General features: G+C 36.8%; 1 protein-coding gene across 9 annotated transcripts in view; it reads left to right on the forward strand.

The window, feature by feature from the left end:
- Positions 1 to 20666, forward strand: part of synrg (synergin, gamma) — a 45095-nt gene that overhangs the window by 19955 nt on the left and 4474 nt on the right. For 6 of the 9 annotated variants that reach the window (XM_077208856.1, XM_077208858.1, XM_077208860.1 and 3 more), the window contains 6 exons: positions 7438 to 7983; positions 10710 to 10873; positions 11044 to 11097; positions 13619 to 13715; positions 14744 to 14892; positions 15797 to 15907. In XM_077208856.1, the coding sequence (XP_077064971.1) occupies positions 7438 to 7983; positions 10710 to 10873; positions 11044 to 11097; positions 13619 to 13715; positions 14744 to 14892; positions 15797 to 15907 (1121 nt within the window). Of the gene's footprint in view, positions 1 to 7437; positions 7984 to 10709; positions 10874 to 11043; positions 11098 to 13618; positions 13716 to 14743; positions 14893 to 15796; positions 15908 to 16509; positions 16549 to 20666 lie in introns of all 9 variants that reach the window. The other 3 variants (XM_077208855.1, XM_077208859.1, XM_077208862.1) reach the window with 1 other exon arrangement.

The following is a 20666-nucleotide window of genomic DNA, read 5'->3' on the forward strand; positions in this document are numbered from 1 at the left end:
ATTGGGGCGCCATGGTAGTGAGATTTTCCCTTAGAGGCCTCAGTGACTGGTCAGTCAGCACTTATTTACTCATTTTCTGCTTCTCATGTTGTCTGGTCTGCATGAAATGCATCCCTCAAATGTGTGCTTGTGTTCCCTTGATCATTCATCGTCATCATGTATCAGGGTGAGAACACAGTCACAGTATTTCATTCAGTCAGCGTCAGCCGTCATATCAGCCCTCGGGTGCACAGACTGCTTGGAGTTGAGGAAGCACAGTAGGAAGAGTTCCAATACACTTGTGTGGTCTCACCAGAGCCAACAACCAGACCTGAAAATAATAGACTGCTGCTACATCTTGTCAGAATTATATAATTACACGTTTCTTGCTAGTAATTACCAGTTTTTGACTAGTAGAAACCATTTACTTTTATGTCAAACTTATTTAAGTTGGAAATTTGAAATGTAATGAAAGCTCTGACTTCTCTGATTTGACTCTTGTTCCTTCACATAAAAGCAACTAAAATGACTGCAGATTCAATTTTTGAAGGTGAGGTTTTCATCTCATAATTACGCTAATTGCAACATGACATGAATGCAGCAATAGACATTAGCAGAGTAGATATATTTAGTAGCCGTATTTAGACTTGAGCAAAACAAGGCCATGAGGGATGGAAGTAGTTTGTTCAATATGTTGTATTCTCTAAAGGTCTTAGGTCACGTTTAATTTTAGAGATACTACGTGTATTTCTAGAGATGATCGATCGGTACTATATCGATATTACATATTTTTCAATTTATCGGTTTCAGTCGATATTGGATATTCAATTCTCGTTTTTCCTGTTTTACATGTAGATTACCGTTGCCAACATGTAATGCTAAAACGAAGATTATTGGAGAACATTTTACAAGAAAATACTATTTTAGCCGTAAAAATGTCACCTTTAATTAAACGTTTTACTTGCCATTTCTTTGTAATTAATTGTGAAATTTATTAGCAAATTCTTTCAGTGCACTTTATTTAAAAACACTAATTTAACTAATTTTGTGATGCATAAATTCACTTCTAGTCTTTTAAACAACTGATTGGAGTGTTTACTGTTTATTTAGGCAAAATAATATATAATTTTGATATCAGCCATTTATCCTTTATGGCTATGAACATAAAAATCAAATGCTAGTATCGACCAGAATTTTAGTATTGGTGCATCACTATTTGGTGCATACTATAAGCAACCAGATATATGTGAAGAATATAACATACTGAATGAACTGTAATTCCATCTCACACAGTCTCATTTTCGTTTACGTCCTGTTAAACTTTCCTTCCGCTCCGACTGAGGTCTGTAGGAATCACTTTTGCCTTATCTTAACGAATTCTGTCATCATTACCTAAACCTTGTCAAACAATGTTGATTTTAGTTACATCTTATACAAATGCTTCTAGCTGAGTTACTGGACACCTCTAGAGCCCGAGCATAAATATTGTAGCAGGTTGAGAGTGTTGGGTTTCCTAACACTTGCCCTACACCCTTGGATGTGTAGCTAACCATCATAGACCACCTTCTCTTTTCCAGGCCAGAGCGCTTCTCGTGGTCTTTCCATGAGAAGGTGACTTTACTTCAGGTTTGTTGCGCTACGTGAGAGTCTGCGTCTGCTCTCGTAGACCACAGTGAAGGTGGAACTCTTTCTAACTTTGCTTTTCTATGCTCCAGTGTGTGCCAGCCTTCAATTTGTGAAATTGACAAGTATAAACATGCAGTAAACAATTAGTAGGATTAGTCAGTTTTTCTGGCATACTAACAAAATAGGATGTTTTTATCAAGAATGGAAATATATACATGCAAATTTAATAGTGTATTTTTATTACAGGAAAATAAGCTTTTATTTATTTTGAATATAGGTAGACTTGATTAATACTCCTGATTGTGTTGCATTTATGCCAGAAAGAATATTATTTGTATTTATGAGGAGAATACTGCTTGCCGTGATATGAAATTGTTACCTTTTTGACTTGTGTGGGTCAAAAATAGCTCCTACTGAGATGTACAGGATGGCGAGAGAAAAAGGGTACTGTCTCTTTTTGTCGTTCTTTACCTGTCACTCAAACCAATAAATGATCTGATAGGCTAGATTTATCTGGTTTCTTGTAACCCTTTGAGCACCTAATAGAGTGATGCTAACCCACGTCCATTTAGAAGAATTGGCTCCGGATTTAAGTAGGCTACACGATTATGACAAAATATTGCAATTGCGATTAATAATTCTAATGGATAGAATTTAATTAAATATAATAATTTTGTTTGGGGCAACTGCATGTCATATTTTTGTATGTAGGCTACACATCTAAATAAAAGAACTACAGTAGTCAACATCTGAAGAACAGGTATTGTTCAAAATCCATGTATAACTTTGAAAGGATCCACTTCAAATGTTGACTACTGTATATGCTTAATAAAATTAGATAAATACATAATTTTATAATTTTTATTTATTTAATAATATTTGACTTATTAAATGGGAGCATTTTAGCTTTGTCACGTGCTTGCAGTGTACATTGTGAGTGACTAATTTAACACTTTTTATTCCCCTTCATTCATGTGGACACTGTGATTGGTTACAAACTACGATACTCAATAGGAGTAGACCCAAATTGAACTCTGTAATTGACGCTTTTCACAATTAATCAGGGCAGACCTTAGCGGATTCTCAATTATTCTTTTGATTAATTGTGCAGCCCTAGTTTGAAGTTTTGATGAGTTGTTTGGGTGGTGGCTTGCCAATTTATCACAAAATTTAAGAACGAGTCTCTCCGTTAACGCTCTCAGGTTCTCAAAGGGTTTTAATAAGCTGATAAAAAAAAACCAATATTAGCATCACCTTGATCTTTGCTTAAATGTTCTGTATCACCTTCCCTTATTTCCTATTTGCTTTTTCCTTTTATAGTCCTACTACAGTGTGTCTTTGACCAATGAGAACTAATCTAATCTTAATCTGTGAATGTGCCTTCTCAATGCTGGGTTCTGCATCTGGATTTGGGATTTTCTGTCTTGTTTTTGTTTCCTTCTCACTTCTGCTTTTTCTGACTTTGCATGCCCTTGTATTCTTATAATGCAAAAAAAAAACACTTTTTAATTGTTAGTTTGGCAAGACTATTGTAACAAGATCTTTCATGGAATTTTGTGACCTCTCTCTCTTTCTCTCTCTGCCAATGTTGTCGTAATAAATATGAACAATGGTACAGCAGACATGCGTGCCGTCTTGATTTCTCTCTCCATCCTTCAATCTTGCCACCCAAAGCAGATTTAGTCATCAGAATTATCACACTGCACCAGCTTCTTGTCAATTTCACAAATTGATTGAGTGTGTGAACAGTTGTGTCCCGCTCAACTGTGAGGGAATTAGGTATTGTCATGCATATGTGATTGTTTTTTTTCTAGAGCTGCCAATCAATTATACATTTCAGTATTTTAAGTAGAATTGGGTGTTTTTTCAAATTTGTTAATTGTAATCTACATTATGCCCTCAAAATGAAGCCAGTTCCTGCTTATTTATCTGCATTTGAAATAAGTGCATGCAGTAGCTTCAAAGTGCACAGCACAATGCATCATTGCAGTTCTTTTATCAGTCTGTCAGTGTGTGGATGATTGTATGGTATTGTGAATGATTGCACATCATCACTACACTGAAAGCCAGAAAATTGGCAAAAATATCTCTTGGTGAGTCAGTCTAGTTGCGTTTAAAAAAAAAAAAGTCAAAACTGATTCATTTTATAAAAATGAAAGGTGCAGAATGACTGACATGGTTATATTGACCTTCAAAATGAAGTTTTTACTTTTAGTAACAAATCTGAAAAGCATTCATCAACCCTTATATGCAGATGTCACTCACCCCAATCTAGTGAATAAGAAGTTGAGTGTTTCTTCCCCGGCTCAGAATGACTTCTGGATGTAGATAAGGACTCAGGAATCATTAGAGTGGCTTTGTGTGCCAGAAGTCTCTAGTTAATGAACCAGGGCTTCATCATATGACGATATCAGGAATGATTCATCATGACTAGGGAGCCCTTGAGACCATCCTGAATCCGTAACCACTAGACAAAATGACACTTTCATTTGTCTGGTTTTTAAGCCATTTGTGAATTTACATTAAGTCAACAAATACACAAGTTTGGGCTGTTTTTGTGTTTTGATAGTTTTGACCTAATGCATAACGGAATAAACAAATAAAATGGAAGTTTAGTTCGAAACGGGGTATCAAAAATTGGTATTGTGAAAGCTGTCATGCGGACCCCGGAGAGCACCAGGGTACCGAACCCGAGACTAACTGTAGCAGGTTGTCTGAGTTTGGACTGGAAATGTGGCTCAATTCGGACTCTGGTGCGCACTATCTCAGGAAGTAAAGTATCCTGCGCATGCGTTTTAGACGATGATGATGATGTCATTAGTTCAACAAAACGCACATGGGGGTTGACAGTGGTGATGATTTAACCTGGATCAGGGTTTGATTGAATCAAGTTAAATGTGAAAACAGACCAACGCTGTGGGAACAATTGCACTCGGGCCGCAGCAAACGTGCCCAATCTGAAAGACCCCTCAGACTTAATATGTACACTGTATCTTTAATAATAATTACAAATCTTGATTTTTGTAATAAATAAAAAAAATGCAATTTTAACTTAAAACAAATTTAGATTAATTAAAGCTTTCTTCTTTTATAAAGAAAGTTGAGGGTTCAACACAAGTTGAATCTGTATTGAAAGCAACACTGTCTTGCTGTATATCACTACAATAAATAATTACAACTCATTCGTTGTAAAAAAATCTTGTGCACTATAATGCCATTTCAAGTCAAGTCATCCTCATTTATATAGCGCTTTTAACAATGTAGATTGTTTCAAAGAAGCTTTACAGAGATAAACATATAATTTAAGGTAACAGAGATTGGTTTGGTTTTATAGTGGCTCTTGAAAAATGTTTTTTCCAGCTAAAGTTAGTTTTGATTGATTCACTTCCGTCTAAATGATCATTTGTTATTAAATTAGGGGCCGCTAAGACGACACCGTTCTCTCTAAACAGACTTTACACGTGAACCTGTGATAGACGCTGATGGCGTTCACATGCGCATTCAGAATTGATTCTATAGTTATGTGCGTTTGAATATATGTGCGCAGGTTTGTAATTCCTTACAAACCATGCCTAAACAAACTACTTGTCTTGTCTATAAATTTTGATGCAGAATTTTATTTTATCTTATCACTTTGGGTAGGTACGCGAACCGAAAAATTCCACAATGCTTTATCTGTAGAGTGGTATAGGGATCCTCCATAGGGAGAGGCTAGTTGGCACTTCAGCACTGCATTGTCATCAGGTCCAGGCGAAAGTCCTTCGTCAGACAACGTTTATTTTAGTGGAAGTTTGCAGGGCAAAAGGTTGCACTGAAAAAAATGTTGAATGCATTTTTTCTGAAATATACCTCCAAAACTTACACATGCATTAATGTGAGTGTTATAAAGCCACTTATTCTAGTCCAGTCTTTCAGCTGCTGACCATGGAAAGCTGGTAAACATGGTAAGTTTCACATATGTGGATATCAAAAAGGGAATTTAGATCAGTGGTTCTCAACCTTTTAGACTCAAAAGGCCCCCCGATATTGGCTATATTTTTTGGTATTTCTTAAAAGCTGTTTGTTTTCAAACTGACCGAAACTAGGAGTGTTGACATATTTAATCATCCATGATTCGATAATTGTGTTCTATTGAAGGCAACAGTTATTTAGAAAGAAACTAAATATTTTTATTATTTGTTTTTATTATATTCTAATAGGAATGTTTATATCTAGTTTTTTAGCATTTAAATTTAGTTTGGAGTTTTTTTGTATATATAAATGTATAACTTATTAATTTAAAATACTTTTCAGTCATCTTAAGACCCCCGACTGGCTCCAGCCTCCTGGTTGAGAACCACTGGTGTAGATTAAATAAAGTCCGAACCAGAAGTTTATCAGCGTAGAATGGTAGTCCCACCCAAATGCTTTAATTAAATGCAGATTCTGTCACTAGAATTTAACTTTTATTGAACCCAGAACATCCTGTTCTACAATTATACTACAACAAGAAAGTAATTAACTGCTAAACTGTACTATAACTATAAATGTACAAACATTTGTTAAAGGGTTAATTAACCTAAAAATGAAAAATCTGTCATTAATTACTCGCCCTCATACTCATATTGTTCCAAACCCGTAAGACTTTCGTTTATCTTCGGAACACAAATGAAGATCTTTTTGATGAAATCGGAGAGATTTCTGTCCCTCCATTGAAAGTCCGTGCAACTCCCACTTTGATGCTTCAGAAAGTTCCTTTAGAGATGGTAAAACCAATCCATATGAATTGAGCGGTTTAGTCCAAATTTTCTGAAGAGACACGCTCGCTTTATATTATGAACAGATTGAGTTTAGGCTTTGATTCACATATTAACATTGATCAGCGAACATAAACAGAAGCTCAGCTGTACTTGCTTGACGCACGAGAACAAACCTCTTGCAGAAGCTCAAATGTGCTGCATAACACGAGAATGAACTTCATTGGTTCTTGCTAAAGCTCAAATGTGCTGCATAACACGAGAATGAACTTCAGTGGTTCTTGCTAAAGCTCAAATGTGCTGCATAACACGAGAATGAACTTCAGTGGTTCTTGCTAAAGCTCAAATGTGCTGCATAACACGAGAATGAACTTCAGTGGTTCTTGCTAAAGCTCAAATGTGCTGCATAACACGAGAATGAACCTCATTGGTTCTCGCACGTCAAGGGAACATGCTTGATCTTCCGTTTACCACAACTGATGTGCGTTGATGGATGTTTATACATGAATAAAGTCTAAATTCAATCTGTTCATCATATAAAGTGATCAAGTCTTTTCAGAAAAGTTGCACTAAACCACTCAATTCATATGGATTAGTTGCAAAAAAAAAACTTTTTAATCGTTAGTTAATTGTTGTTAGTCTTAATCATCTATGAGGTTACACACTCATCTTCATCCAGGAGTGAACTGTTTTGTATGTCATCAGTGTGAAAGGAGTTTCACAGACAGGAATCATCTTAATGATCATGAAAAAATTCACATTGCATAAAAGCATTACATGTGTCATCACTGTGGAAAGAGTTTCAAACACTGAAAAACCCTTGAGAATCACATGATAATTTACAATAGAGAGACGCATCAAATATGTCATCACTGTGGAAAGAGTTTTAGTGTCAGAGCTTTAGTCTCAAAATGGTAGTTGTGTAGCTGCCCTCTCTCAGATTTCATCAAACAGATCTTCATTCGTGTTCCGAAGATGAACTGAAGTCTTAAAAGGATAGTTCACCCAAAAATCAATTACTCAGCCTCATGTCATTCCAAACCTTTAAGGCACTGAAACCTAAAAGTTCATGGATGTTCAATGTTGTCATTTACAGAATCTGATGATTTGAAATTTGACCCCTTTGGCACATCCGCCGTCAGCAGTCTGGGCAGTTACGACTGGTCCGACAAGGACGATTTCCCATCTGGTCAGGGAAAGAAGCTCCAGGGAGAGTCTCAAGGTGGACTGCCATCTTCAGCTGTTGTCCATAGGAAAGAGACATCTTTCGGGAGCTCTGAGAACATCACCCACACCACAGTTGCCAAGGTGACCACCTTCCCAATCGAAGATGGTGGCTCCACCGCTGAAAACCGGTTCGAAGCCTTTGCTGACTTTGGCTCCATTGAACAGGCCGGTCAAGATGACGACGACGACTTTGGTGACTTTGCCAGCACGGTTTCTGAGAAATCCGACTCCCCTCATGGAATCACAGAAGCCGAGAGCAACCAGGACGAAATGACAGATGAGTTTGGAGCCTTCCAAGGAGACAAGCCCAAATTTGGCAAGTCAGACTTCTTGAAGGCCAGCACACAGGCCAAGGTCAAATCCAGCGAAGAGATGATCAAGAACGAACTCGCCACCTTTGATTTGTCCGTGCAGGGTAAGTGTCATCACAATATTTTATGCTAAAATATTAGCATAACGGTAGCTGTCTTGTTTCGATGGCTGCGTCCTCCTGAGGACATTTGACGGTCGCATACATTATCAAGGATGTCTCATTTCAGAAAAGTAACCATTAGAAAATTGACCATGTAAATTGTTGTAATTTCTTTTGACTTTGCAACGTAATGGTTACTTTTCTGAAATGAGGGAGCCTCAATGACGTATGCGGTTGACAAATGCGACCTCCGGAGAGAGACAGCAAATGGATCTCATTCCCTAAGGGAATTTGTGCATGAAATCTGAGTTGAAAATTGTGTTGGAACTGGTTTTGAGGATGGCACACTTGCCATTTTTCAAGGATCTTTTTGCATGTGCTCAAAAGAAAACACATCTTTCAGGGTTCTCCACGGGTCCTTGAAATCCTTGAAAGTTTGTGAATCTAACAAAAAAAAATAAAAAAAATAAAGGCCCTGGAAAGTTTTTGCGAAGTGCTTGAATTTATTCTGTGCATGAAGTTTTCTGGGGGGAAAAAATCCATATTATTCCCTCCAGTCCGCTAATGTGTTATTTCGCCAACACTTCGTGGTCTATGCATATTAGCTTGCTTGATTTTTAAGTTAGCTACTCGCATGTACGTGTTACTTTAAGTGTTTCCCGCATGAGATACTTTGTGTTGTACGTTGCCATGACGTTCACGCACGCACAAAACCACTACAATAGGACCACAACCTTTTAACAGACACACCGTGAAACATTTCAAAAATAGTAGAAAATGGGGTTTTGGACCTGTTGGAAAGTATTTGAAAGGTTCTTGAATTGGAAGTTAACCAAGGTGTGGGTACCCTGGTCTTTAGAGTTAGCACCATAGGCTTTCTGAGAGTGACGAAAGGTTGTGCAACTTGGTTTTGTGAAACACGAAAGCACGTTTTATGCAAATGACTGACCTTGGGCACTCGGTTGCTCATTTATAATCCAAATTCATTAACATTAGAATGAGGTTAAGAACAAGTTCTCATATGCGTACCAATACTGAATAATCCACACAATTATTAGTGAATGAGACCCAATGTATGCATTTTATCCAGTGCATCTCCACAGCTGCATTCTCTCTGAGAGTCAACAGATGGCAGAGTGGCATCTGATGCACACGGCAACGTCAGTATATAAACATTACCACCCGAATCCCTCATCACTTTGGTTTTTCATCCTCGCTCCCCAATAATGCATTAGCACTTAGCCTACTCAATGACATAAAAGCTTATTTGCCTCTTATTGATCCTCACCCACAGCCGCTAAATTTCATTTGTTCAAACAAAAGAGGGCTTACTCCTCTGCCGACCTCCTATCAGACAGTTAATCTGAGGAATGAGGTTTGTGCAGGAATGGATTAGCGGCTGAAACCATGCAGAGACTGATGTGATTCTCAGCGGGGGTGTGATTTACCTGTCGCTGCGTCACATGAGCTTGTTGTGCCGCTGTCCGTCTCCTTGCTTATGTGTGCACGGTATCCTTTTCGTGCCAGTTTGACTGTGTGATGCCTAATGAATAATGTATGTCTGCATTACTATGCTGCTCTTTTGCACATAATTATTATTTGTTGCAAATGAGGTGTTTGTGGTTTGTTTTGGCCCCACCGTGGATTAGCAATGACAGTTTGTGTGCTTCGGAAAGTTTTAATTATACAGCAGGATCAACAATTAAACTCAAACATTAAATATAGAGCATAAGATGTGTCATCCCCTTTTTCACTTTACCTGTCTAAATATTTAAATGCATATGTATTAAAATACAATTCAAATAGACCTCTTCTGTGAAGTGCATGTTTTTAATTTCTGGTTTAAAATTTCTTTAAAAAAAAATTTCCATGACATGTCGGGGTGTCGGCTCATTAAAATAATTTAATTTTTGAACCGAAATGCTAAAGTAGTTTGACTAGTTCTATTATTTCTTAGAAAAAAAAAATGTTTTAACAAAATCTTATATAATTTAAATATTTTTTGATATTAGGTTTGTTATAATTATATATGTCCGCCAAAGTCACTTGCAATCATACATAAAAAATACCCATAAAACAGGACCAAGGTGTGGGTACCCTGGTCTGTGTTAACTGTGTTAATTGCTGTGTAAACAGATATAGGAAATGACAAGGCAAGGTTTTACAAGCTAATGTTGTGGTATGACTTTTTTATATTATTTGCATACTGTTATAAAAATATGAACTAATTTAAATATGAAAAAATACTATATTTTCTGTTTTCATTTTAATTTTACTTTAAGTTTTAGTAATGTTGTGCTTTCATCCTTTATTTTTTAAATATTTTTATTTAACTTTACTTTTATTGCAGTTTTAGTAATTTTAATCTTGTTTCAGTTTCTAATGTTTCTATTTCTCATTTGTTTGTCATCTAATATTTATATTTTATTTCAGCTTGATTTCAATGACCAAAAAAAACATTTTAAGTTTATAATATACATTTTATTTTTTATTTTAAATAACATTCTACTATATTATCAGTTTTACTTGGTAGTTATATTGCATGATGTTTTACAGTCATTAAATTAAAACTTCCTTGCAAATGGTAAAAGCATTTTTTTCATGTAAAGTTTCATGAGTGCTACAAGAATACAAAGAGTATGTACTTGGCACTCATTTTAAACCTAGTTGTTTCATGTTCTTTATCGTGGACACTCCCATTTGTCATTGACCCATATATTTGTACAAAGGTTCCCATAAGCGTAGCCACAGTCTGGGAGAGAAAGAAATTGTACGGTCCATCCCCTCTCCTGCCCCTGAGCAGCCCTTCAGAGACCGCTCCAACACCCTAAATGAAAAACCAGCGCTGCCGATCATCCGCGACAAGTACAAGGACCTCACAGGAGAGGTGGAGGTCAGTCACTTTCTCTCTGTTCTTCTCCTCCCTCGTTCTCTTTGAGCACACAGACCGGTTCTCCTTGTTGAATACAGCCTGAGGTTTCTCAATGAACAAAGCTCTCATTCGGTTTTATCTTTTTCATTCTTTTTCTCTCCCACTGTCTCTCGTCCAAACACTCCTGGCAGGAGAGCGAACGATATGCGTATGAATGGCAGAGGTGTTTGGAGAGCGCTCTGCAGGTAACGTATACCTCGACACACACTCATAAAGAGCTTTGTATACACTTTAAAACTATCAGTCTCTAGGTAAGTTTAGTAAATCAAATCATGATATCACAATACCAAAATCAACTAAAAGTGTGATCTGATTGCTTGAGGTATGCTTCAGGCAGATCATAGATTCAGCAGTTGCTCATTTCACAAGCAGCAACGATAGCCAATCATCAGATGTCGTTTAAATGCGGTTTCAAAGGTATAGTAGCAAAGAGTAGGATTTTGGAACATTTTGAAACCCAACATGTTGCCACAAATATAAACCTGTGGCCTTATTTATAAAATGCACATGTAATTTGAATTGGTCCTAAACTCCATAGATTTGATCCTACATCCTAAGTGAGGAACAAATAGGGATTTATAAAGGCAGAAATGCGTACGCCAATTGAAGAGCATGCGTACAAACCTTTTGGTGCTCGTATACCAGTAATTTAATTAATTCATAATTATGGAATGATATGCATTAATATAATTATATATGCAAATTATAACTGCTTTGTAATAATTACATCACTGAAATTAATTCATTTATATTAATGATTTCCTGAAAATAACAAAAATAAATGCCTACAAACACACATACTGAAACCAGGCCATGCCATACATTGTCTGAGAGCGTGTTTGGATTTCCTTGCCTATTGATGATGAGTGCTACACTTTTCTGAACCATAAAGGGATATATGTGGAGTTGATGCGCTTGTACACATTGCTGTGAATTTAAGATGAACTGCGATTTATAAAGAGGGATACATTTATGAAAAAAAAATTGTGCATACGGACATTTTATAAATCTTTCGTAGGAACATTTTAGAAACTGTTCTATGTTCACATTTACGATCATTACATATAAATTTGACTGACACCATGTCTTTTTGGTTGTTGCAGTGCTGTGCTTGCTTGTTAGAGGGAAAAGTAATGGATTTACTGAGGATGACTGTTTTAAGTGCGGGAAACCTAAAGGGAATATTTCAGGCTGGCAATTTAAAATCTTTTTTAACACGCATTCTGTACATATTTCATAATATTCCCCCTTTTTTTACTACTTAAAGGCATAGTTTGCCCAAAAATGAAAATTATGTCATAATTTACGAGTTTTTCTTTGTTGAACACAAAAGAAGATATTTTAAAGAATGATGATAATCAAACAGTTGACGGTAGCCATTGACTTCCATAGTAGGAAAAATATACTATGGAAGTCAATGGCTACAGTCAATTGTCTGGTTACCAACATTCTTTAAAATATCTTTTGTGTTCAACAGAAATAAGAAACTCATACAGGTTTGGAACAACATGAGGGTGAATAAATTACAACATTTTTATTTTTGGGTGAACTATCCCTTTAAAGTGCTAGTTCACCCAAAAAAGAAAAATCTTTCATGATTTACCTTTTCCAAACCTGTAGAAGCCGTGACACGCCAAACTGTCGGTCAACCACTGTCAGACCATCATTGAAGGTATGTTGGTGTAGTTTTTGCGGTGTGTTTCTGTTGAATTTGCGGCAGAGCACAACATTAAAAGGGATCATTCTGATTGGATGTTGATTTTGGAAGAAAACCAGAAGTGACGAAAGCAAGCAAACAATGAAATCTAGACGACAAGGTGTCCGTTATGGTTTGTTCATCCACAGTCCTGATGATAAGTCTACTGCCACCTGCTGGTATGGAGACAGTTATTTCTTCTTTAACAGAGATGCAGAATGTACATTAGTTGGCAGTTGGCTTTTATTCTTTGTGGTGTGTTCAAGGTCAACTGGCTTAAATGCAGGTGACACCACAGTTGGCTTTCATTGCGTCTAGATTTTTGTTGGTTTGGTGTGTTTGGGCCTTATAGCTTACTGTGTTCTGCGAAACACAAATAAAGATATTGAATAATTATCAGTACAATGTACCCCTTTGACTTTTATTGTAAAGGCAGAAACATATCTTCTTTTGCGTTCCACAGAAGACAGAGTCTCAATATGAAAGCGAGTAAATAATTACAAAGTTTATTTTTTTGAGTGCACTTTACCTGTAAGCAAAACCAAGTCATTCACATTAGATGCATTCTTGTGTTTAGACTGGAGTAATAGTCTAATGTTCAATGATGAGGACATAAAATTACTTTTTTTGTAACGTCTACTAAATCTTTCCTGTAATGTCTTTGAATAACTGTATATTCATTTGGGGGCTTTTCTCAGGAAATATTGATTTATGAAATCATTTGTGATAATCCAGGATTAAAATATACATTTAGGCCTGGTTTCACAAACAGGTCTTAGATTTAAGCCTTCGCTCAATTTGAACATTTAAGGAGCTTTTTTTTTAAAAATGTTTGTGCATCTTGAGACAAAACAATGGCACTGACATATTTTAAGATGTTAGTGCAGGTTGATTCCTTTAAAACTGATTAAACATGCTAGTCTAGGACTAGTCTTACGCCTTGTCTGTGAAACCGGGGGATAATGTAAAATATGGCCACTTTACAGCCATGTCTTTTCTTCCCCTTTCAGGTCATCAACACTGCTAATAACACCCTTAATAGCATCAGCAGTTCCACAGTGTGCACAGAGGTCATCCAATCAGCACAGGGGATGGAATACCTCCTGGGTGAGACTACGACTTAAATTACACTTCATTTACTGATCAGAGACCAGCATTACCCATCATAACAGATATCAGTAAATCTCATAAGATCAGCCATGTCACACAATATCTTCATACACATTCAAACCTGCTCCTCATGCGTCCCTGCTGTCTTCTGTCAAACAGACAGGCCAGGTGTTCTGGTTATCTGCTTCCTATTTCTGTAGTCTCACACACACTCTCACACACACACACACACACACACACACACACACACACACACACACACACTCAGGGTAGCTTTAATGAGCTGTACGTGCCTATGCTGGCGAGAAGGGAACACGGGGTGCTGCTGTTACATAGAAACTAACCGTTAAAGCTCTTTGATCCGGCTCTAGCGATTGTGACTGGAGACAGAACAGAGCATTGTGGGTCTGACCGGGAGAGGCTAGTGTTACAGAACAGAGCAAATATTCTGGACCGCTCTAATGGGTTCAGCTTAAAAGGACATTCAGCACTGGGGAGTGCTGGGAACGGCACTGCCGTTATTGTTTCTACTGTTTGGTTATGCACAGGGTCTGTTCGCACTGCACACAAATCCACACAGTGTTATCAATATCTGTAATACTTTGGTTGCTATAGTAATGATGGCAAGAGAAAAGAGAAAATGTTTGTTTGTTTTTATCGTCAAATTTAGGGGGGAGAAGAGCATATTTGAGTTGACTGCTATGATGAATAGCCTCCATCCTTTCTCATGCCATAGCAATCACAACTATCATTATCATAGCAAATTTCTATAGTTTTAGTTTTACCTTTATTATCATTGCATGGTATACAACAAAATTTGACACATCTCATAGAAAACAAACTTTATTCATCCATATTACCCACATATACCAACACACATAAAAACAATAAGTTAAAACATTAAAAATAGACTAGCTATATTCATTGACACTCTTGGTTTTGCATTTCATTGAATTGTGTTCTTCATGTGTTTGGGAAGGTTTTTATTTGACATAAATGTTGTTGTTTTTTTGTGTATATATCAGGTGTGGTGGAGGTGTATCGTGTAACCAAGCGCGTGGAGCTGGGTATCAAAGCCACGGCCGTTTGTTCTGAGAAACTACAGGAGCTACTTAAAGACATCAGCTGTGTGTGGAACAACCTGATGGGCTTCATGTCGCTGGCAAACCTCACTGTGAGTTTATCAAATAAAAAATACCAGCTCTTGTAGTAAGTCCAGTAAGACACAAATATTGATTAATGCTTAATAGAAGATTGGCTGATTTAAAATTTAGTATGAGTATAACTCTGGTAAACTGTGCTTTATGTGAGCTCTGGAGCCGTAGGCAATTCAATAATTGTGGGACAAAATACAGCCTAAAGCTATTATACAATTATTTTGATTTAATTTTTCTTTTAACAAATGATTGTCATTATACAAAAACATTAAACAATTGCTTACTTTTTTTTTTAAAGTATATCATATAAAATGTAACTAACTCAATTTGAGTTTGAAAGAATTATATAAAGAGTTAATGAGAAGTGAAAATCAACATTTTAACTTGTCAGATAATATTTCAATGCATATATCATAGTTCTTACAAAAATCATGGTATTTGTTTATTTATATCTTTATACTTACAATAGTTATACATACTTACAAAGTCATGAGGTACTAAAGTGTACCTTATTTGTGGAAAGTGAACAAATTGCATGACAAAGCTCTCTGCAGTGTACTCATGGGAAAATATCATTGCCAGCAGATAATATTAGAGCTGTACGGTCAGATAATATCAGCTTGGGAAAATGAAGTCTAGGCACACTGCAGAAAACCCACAAACGCTCTGAAGCATAATAAAAATGAACGTGGTTAGAGAGTGGAGGGTTTCTGCTCGGATCCTGCTGTTTTGGAAAGATTCTGTAGCTGATGTATTGATCTGCAGGGCCAATCAACTGCTGTGAGGTTGATGGGCTGGTTCAGTGGCCTCTGTGATCTGAAGTTTGAGTGACAGACAGCGATTTGTGCGGAGGATGCAATGTAGTCCCGGTTACTTTTTAAGAACTGAATTCATGATGATTGTGTGCGTGTTTTTCTTTAGCCCGATGAGAGCTCACTGGACTTCTCCTCCTGTATATTGAGGCACGGCATTAAGAATGCCAAAGAACTGGCGTGCGGAGTGTGTCTGCTCAACGTGGACTCGCGCAGCAAGGTCTGTATGCACCAAGAACACACACATCTGCATACAATCATTAGCAACACACACAAATATATTGTATTTTTTATGGTGGATAGTTCACCCAAAAATGAAAATTCTGTTATTCATTTACCCATATGTTGTTCCAAACTCTCTTATTTCTTCTGTGACAAAAAACAGGAATTTTAAAGTATGTTCAGGTTGCTCTTTTCCATATCATTACAGTGAATATGAACCTGAGCTTTATTGGCTTAAAAGCAAGAATTCAAAAAAGAAAGAATTCAAAAGCACTAGAAAAGCATTATGAAAATATATCGGTTGAGCTTCAAATTTTTTTTACGATCTCTTTATGAACTTTTTCAAACGTCAAAGTAGTAGTTTTCGTAGCAGTCAATGGAGGGACAGATTTCGATCTACAATGTCGATCTACAGATTTCATAAAAAATATCTTCATTTGTGTTCTGAAGATAAACGAAAGTCTTACGGGTTTGGAACGACGCGAGGGTGAGTAATTAATGAGAGAATTTTCATTTTTGGGTTAACTATCCCTTTGAATTTCCCATTCAAAAACAACAACAAAAAAACATCCCTCCTGACTATTTCTTTGAATTTCACAGAAGAAAAACGAGAACACTTTTGGACGCCTGTTTAAAAGAGTAGGATTCACTGAATTGCCTCAACTCCAATTTACAGCTTGTTGCAGGGGTCAGACAGACAAACCCGTGTGTTGCTGCCAAAATGATCAGAACTCACCTCTCGCCACTCAACTTTCAGACTGACAAAAACGGCTCTCAGAGGCGCGCTCTGACTCATGCATCTAAATCTACAGACGCTCGGTCAAGGCCACGCTTTCATTCAAGTAGCTTTAGTTGTTTAATTTGGCCATGAGCTCTTAGCTCCTGTTTTCTGAGCATTTACAGAAATCTTTCATGTCGAGCTTGTATTGCCTAAGAGGCCAGTGAGTCTGATTGACGGCCAAAAAGCATGAGGCAGGCGGCAAATAGGTGATGTATTCGTCATTTTGGCACCCCGGGGTGGTGAAGAACAAGTGGTATGGGGCAAATTAAATATCATATGAAAGGAATAGTTCACACAAAAAAATGTGTAATTTACTCACTTTCATTTCAACAAACCCTAATTTTTTTATTTTCTTTTATGGGACACATAATATTTTTAGCAGAATGTCCTAGCTGCTCTTTTCCAGACCATGCAAGTGAATTAAAAGTGATGGCATAAAAACAGCATTAAAGTGTTCCTTATGACTTGTGCACCATATTTGGTCATGAATTTGACGTCAGTAATACAATAACTTTAAAATGCAGCCACCTGTCAGTCAGACAGTATGCTGTTACCAAATTGACTTGGTTCTCGTTTTCATAAAATGTTTTATTTTTGTATTGACTTGGTACCAAAGTAGTTTAGACCAACATGACGTAAATTACAGAATTACAATTTTTGGGTGAACTATCCCTTTTAATTATTAATTATTCTATTCATAAGCACACTCCAATCCCGTACTGGTTTAAACGCGTAATTGTCACTTTGCCACTCGCCCTGTTAACATATAATGGTCAATCAGCTCATTAAGATTCCTCGTCTCACTGAAACCCTCCTGAATCTCCCTCACATTAATGCGGTGGTCAAGGGTTGCTGATGTAATAAGGGGTAAACAGTGCTCAGAGTGCAATCAGGGAAGGAGGGGCTCAGAGCAGCAAGGAATCATGGGATGGATGTCTGAGGAGCAGATGCAGCTCAGTCATCAGTCATGGCAACCAAAAACACAGGTGCTAATAGATCCGCTGAACACATCCAGCCCGCCGCAGATTAATAGAGCCGTTTCCGTCTGCTCCTGACATCCGATTAATATCCCGCTTTTTAATTACGTTTTTGGTGGGTTTGGGGGTCAGCGTCACTGTCTGGGGGGAATGAAATCAGGGTTTTGAAGGTGGTGTTGCGTCTCTGAGATGAGATGCTTTTAAAGCTGGGGTGTTGGGCTACAGGTGGAGATTTTCACTGGGGTGTGCATGATTCACTCTGCTGACCTTGGGATAGCGTTCAGTTTCTGTCCCCGCCGGGGAAGGGTGTGATCCTGCTGCATCTGCTAACAGGATTTATCTGCAGGAATGGGCAACAGTGTATTAACTTAGCACTTTGCATAGATTCGCTATGCAAACTAAAATAAAATGCTATATATACACTACCAGTCAAAAGTTTGGGGTTGGTAAGTTTGTTTATTTATTGTATATCCCCAACAAGGCTGCATTTAATATATTATATATTAATATATATATATATATATATATATATATATATATATATGTATATATATATATATATATATGTATATATGTGTGTGTGTGTGTGTGTGTGTGTGTGTGTGTATATATATATATATATATATATATATATATATGTGTGTATATATGTGTATATATATATATATATATATATATATATATATATATATATCAGCATCATTACTTCAATCTTCAGCGTTACATGATCCCTCAGAAATTATTCTAATAGGCTAATTTGCTGCTCAAGAAACATTTCTGATTCTTATCAATATTGAAAACAGTTGTGCTGCTTAATACTTTTGTAGAAACCATGATGCATATATTTTTAGGAGTCTTTAAAGAAAGGTTTTGACATAAAAGTGACAGCAAAAACTTTTAGAATGTTACAAAAGAATGTTTCTGTTCAATTTTAATGCATCCTTGCTGATTATTAATTAAAAAAAAAAAAAAACTTACTGACCCCAAATTTTTGAATGTAAATATTAAATAGTTACATTTTACATTCATATTATAACTTATTATCATAAAATTAAGCTTAGTCAAACTTATTTTATAAGATTCAAGCGGTTTGGCTTGCTTTTCCAATGTGTCTAGCTAACCACACAACTCAAGTTGCCCCTAATGTGAAAAACAATAACAAGTAGCTGTTGAAAGGAAGCCAATAGTTTGTATTTATGCTGTATCTACTCAAGCAAAGTTTAGTCCAGCAAACCTTTTACATTATGCCATACAGGAGCTGTCTCAAATGTAATAAGAATTCTGGCAGAGTGGAATATTTCATATTTTGATGGATATTCGGCCTCTATGCTTTTTTATATACATTATCGGCTCACAAAATACATGAAGGTAGTTAAAAATCATGTAAGCAAAACATGTAAGAAGTCTTGAGTTGTTTTGAACGTCCTCCCATGACATGGTTGGTAAACAAACAAGCTAGTTAGTCCCCTTTCAGCTAATTTAATGGAAGTCGTGCACACAAAAAACATGCAACCTGTTAGTTTTGCATTTATAAATGGTTGCCACAGTCTTGGAAAAGTTAAGGTCAATTAAAGAGTTAGTTCACCCAAAAATGATAATTCTGTCAGTATTTACTCACCCTCATGTTGTTCCAACCTCGTAAGACTTTCGTTCATCTTCGGAACAAAAATTAAGATATTTTTTGATGAAATCTGAGAGCTGTCTCATTCCTTCATAGGCTGCAAGGTAATTGATATCTGCCAGCCCAGAAAGTTAGTAAAGATATCGTTAAAATAGTCCAAGTGACTACAGTGGCTCAATCTTAAGTTTATCAAGCGACGAGAATACTTTTTGCGTGCAATAAAAACAAAAATAACGACTTTATTCAACCATCTCTTCTCTTCCATGTCATTCCAAGTCACACCTGTTGACGCAGAGTAACAGCACAGAGCTTATGGGTTGTACCTCAGAACGTAGGCTCACCATTGGCCGACGCTGGTCATTTGTGTGATGCTGGCCAATAGTGAGCCTACGTTCCGATGGACAACTCAGAAGCCCTGCGCTGTTACACTACGTGAACTCACTCAGAGGGTCACACAGAAGAAAATGAATAGTTTTTTTGCGCACAAAAAGTATTCTCGTCGCTTAATAAACTTAAGTTTGAGCCACTGTAGTCACTTGGACTATTTTAACGATGTCTTTACTAACTTTCTGGGCTGGCAGATATCAATTACCTTGCAGCCTATAAACGAGTGATCCAGCTCTCAGATTATATAAAAAATATATTTTTTGAGTTCCGAAGATGAACGAAAGGGGTTGGAACAACATGGGGGTGAGTAATTACTGACAGAATTTTAATTTTTGGGTGAACTAACCCTTTAAATAGTGAATCGACAGTTTTGAATTTGAATTTCAAATAAATGTTCTTTTGAACTTTCATCAGAGAATCCCTAATTTAAAAAGAATTCACGGTTTTCACGAAAATATTAAGCAGCACAAGCTGTTTTTAACATTGGTAATAGTAAGAAATGTTTCTTGAGCAGCAAATCAGCATATTACAATGATTTCTGAAGGATCATGTGGCAATGAAGACATGAGTGATGCTGAAATTTTAAATTGTAATATTTCACAATAGCACTTTTTTTGATCAAGTAAATTCAGCCTTGGTGAGGATACAAGACTTATTTAAGGGTGTGTTTACACTTGGCATGTTTGGTTTGATTAAAATGAACTCTGGTGTCATTTGAGTAAGTGTGAACACTGTCATCCCAAACCCTGGTGCGCACCAAACAAGCGGGCCGAGACTGCTGAAAAAATGGGTCTCGGTCCACTTCCAAACGAACTCTGGTACGGTTGGAATGATATATGAACGCAATACGAATTAAATACATGTAAACTGGCGTTCTGCAAGGAGAGAGAATGTATGGCCCTGTCTCAAATGGTGCACTTCATATGCACTTTCGATCTTCTGGACTTAAAATGGCTGCCACGTGTACCTTAAATCCATGAGACAAACCGCT

The sequence above is a fragment of the Siphateles boraxobius genome, unplaced genomic scaffold (genome assembly GCF_051911475.1).
Source record: "Siphateles boraxobius isolate OS27281-9 unplaced genomic scaffold, OSU_SipBor_1 6, whole genome shotgun sequence".
Taxonomy (NCBI): domain Eukaryota; kingdom Metazoa; phylum Chordata; class Actinopteri; order Cypriniformes; family Leuciscidae; genus Siphateles; species Siphateles boraxobius.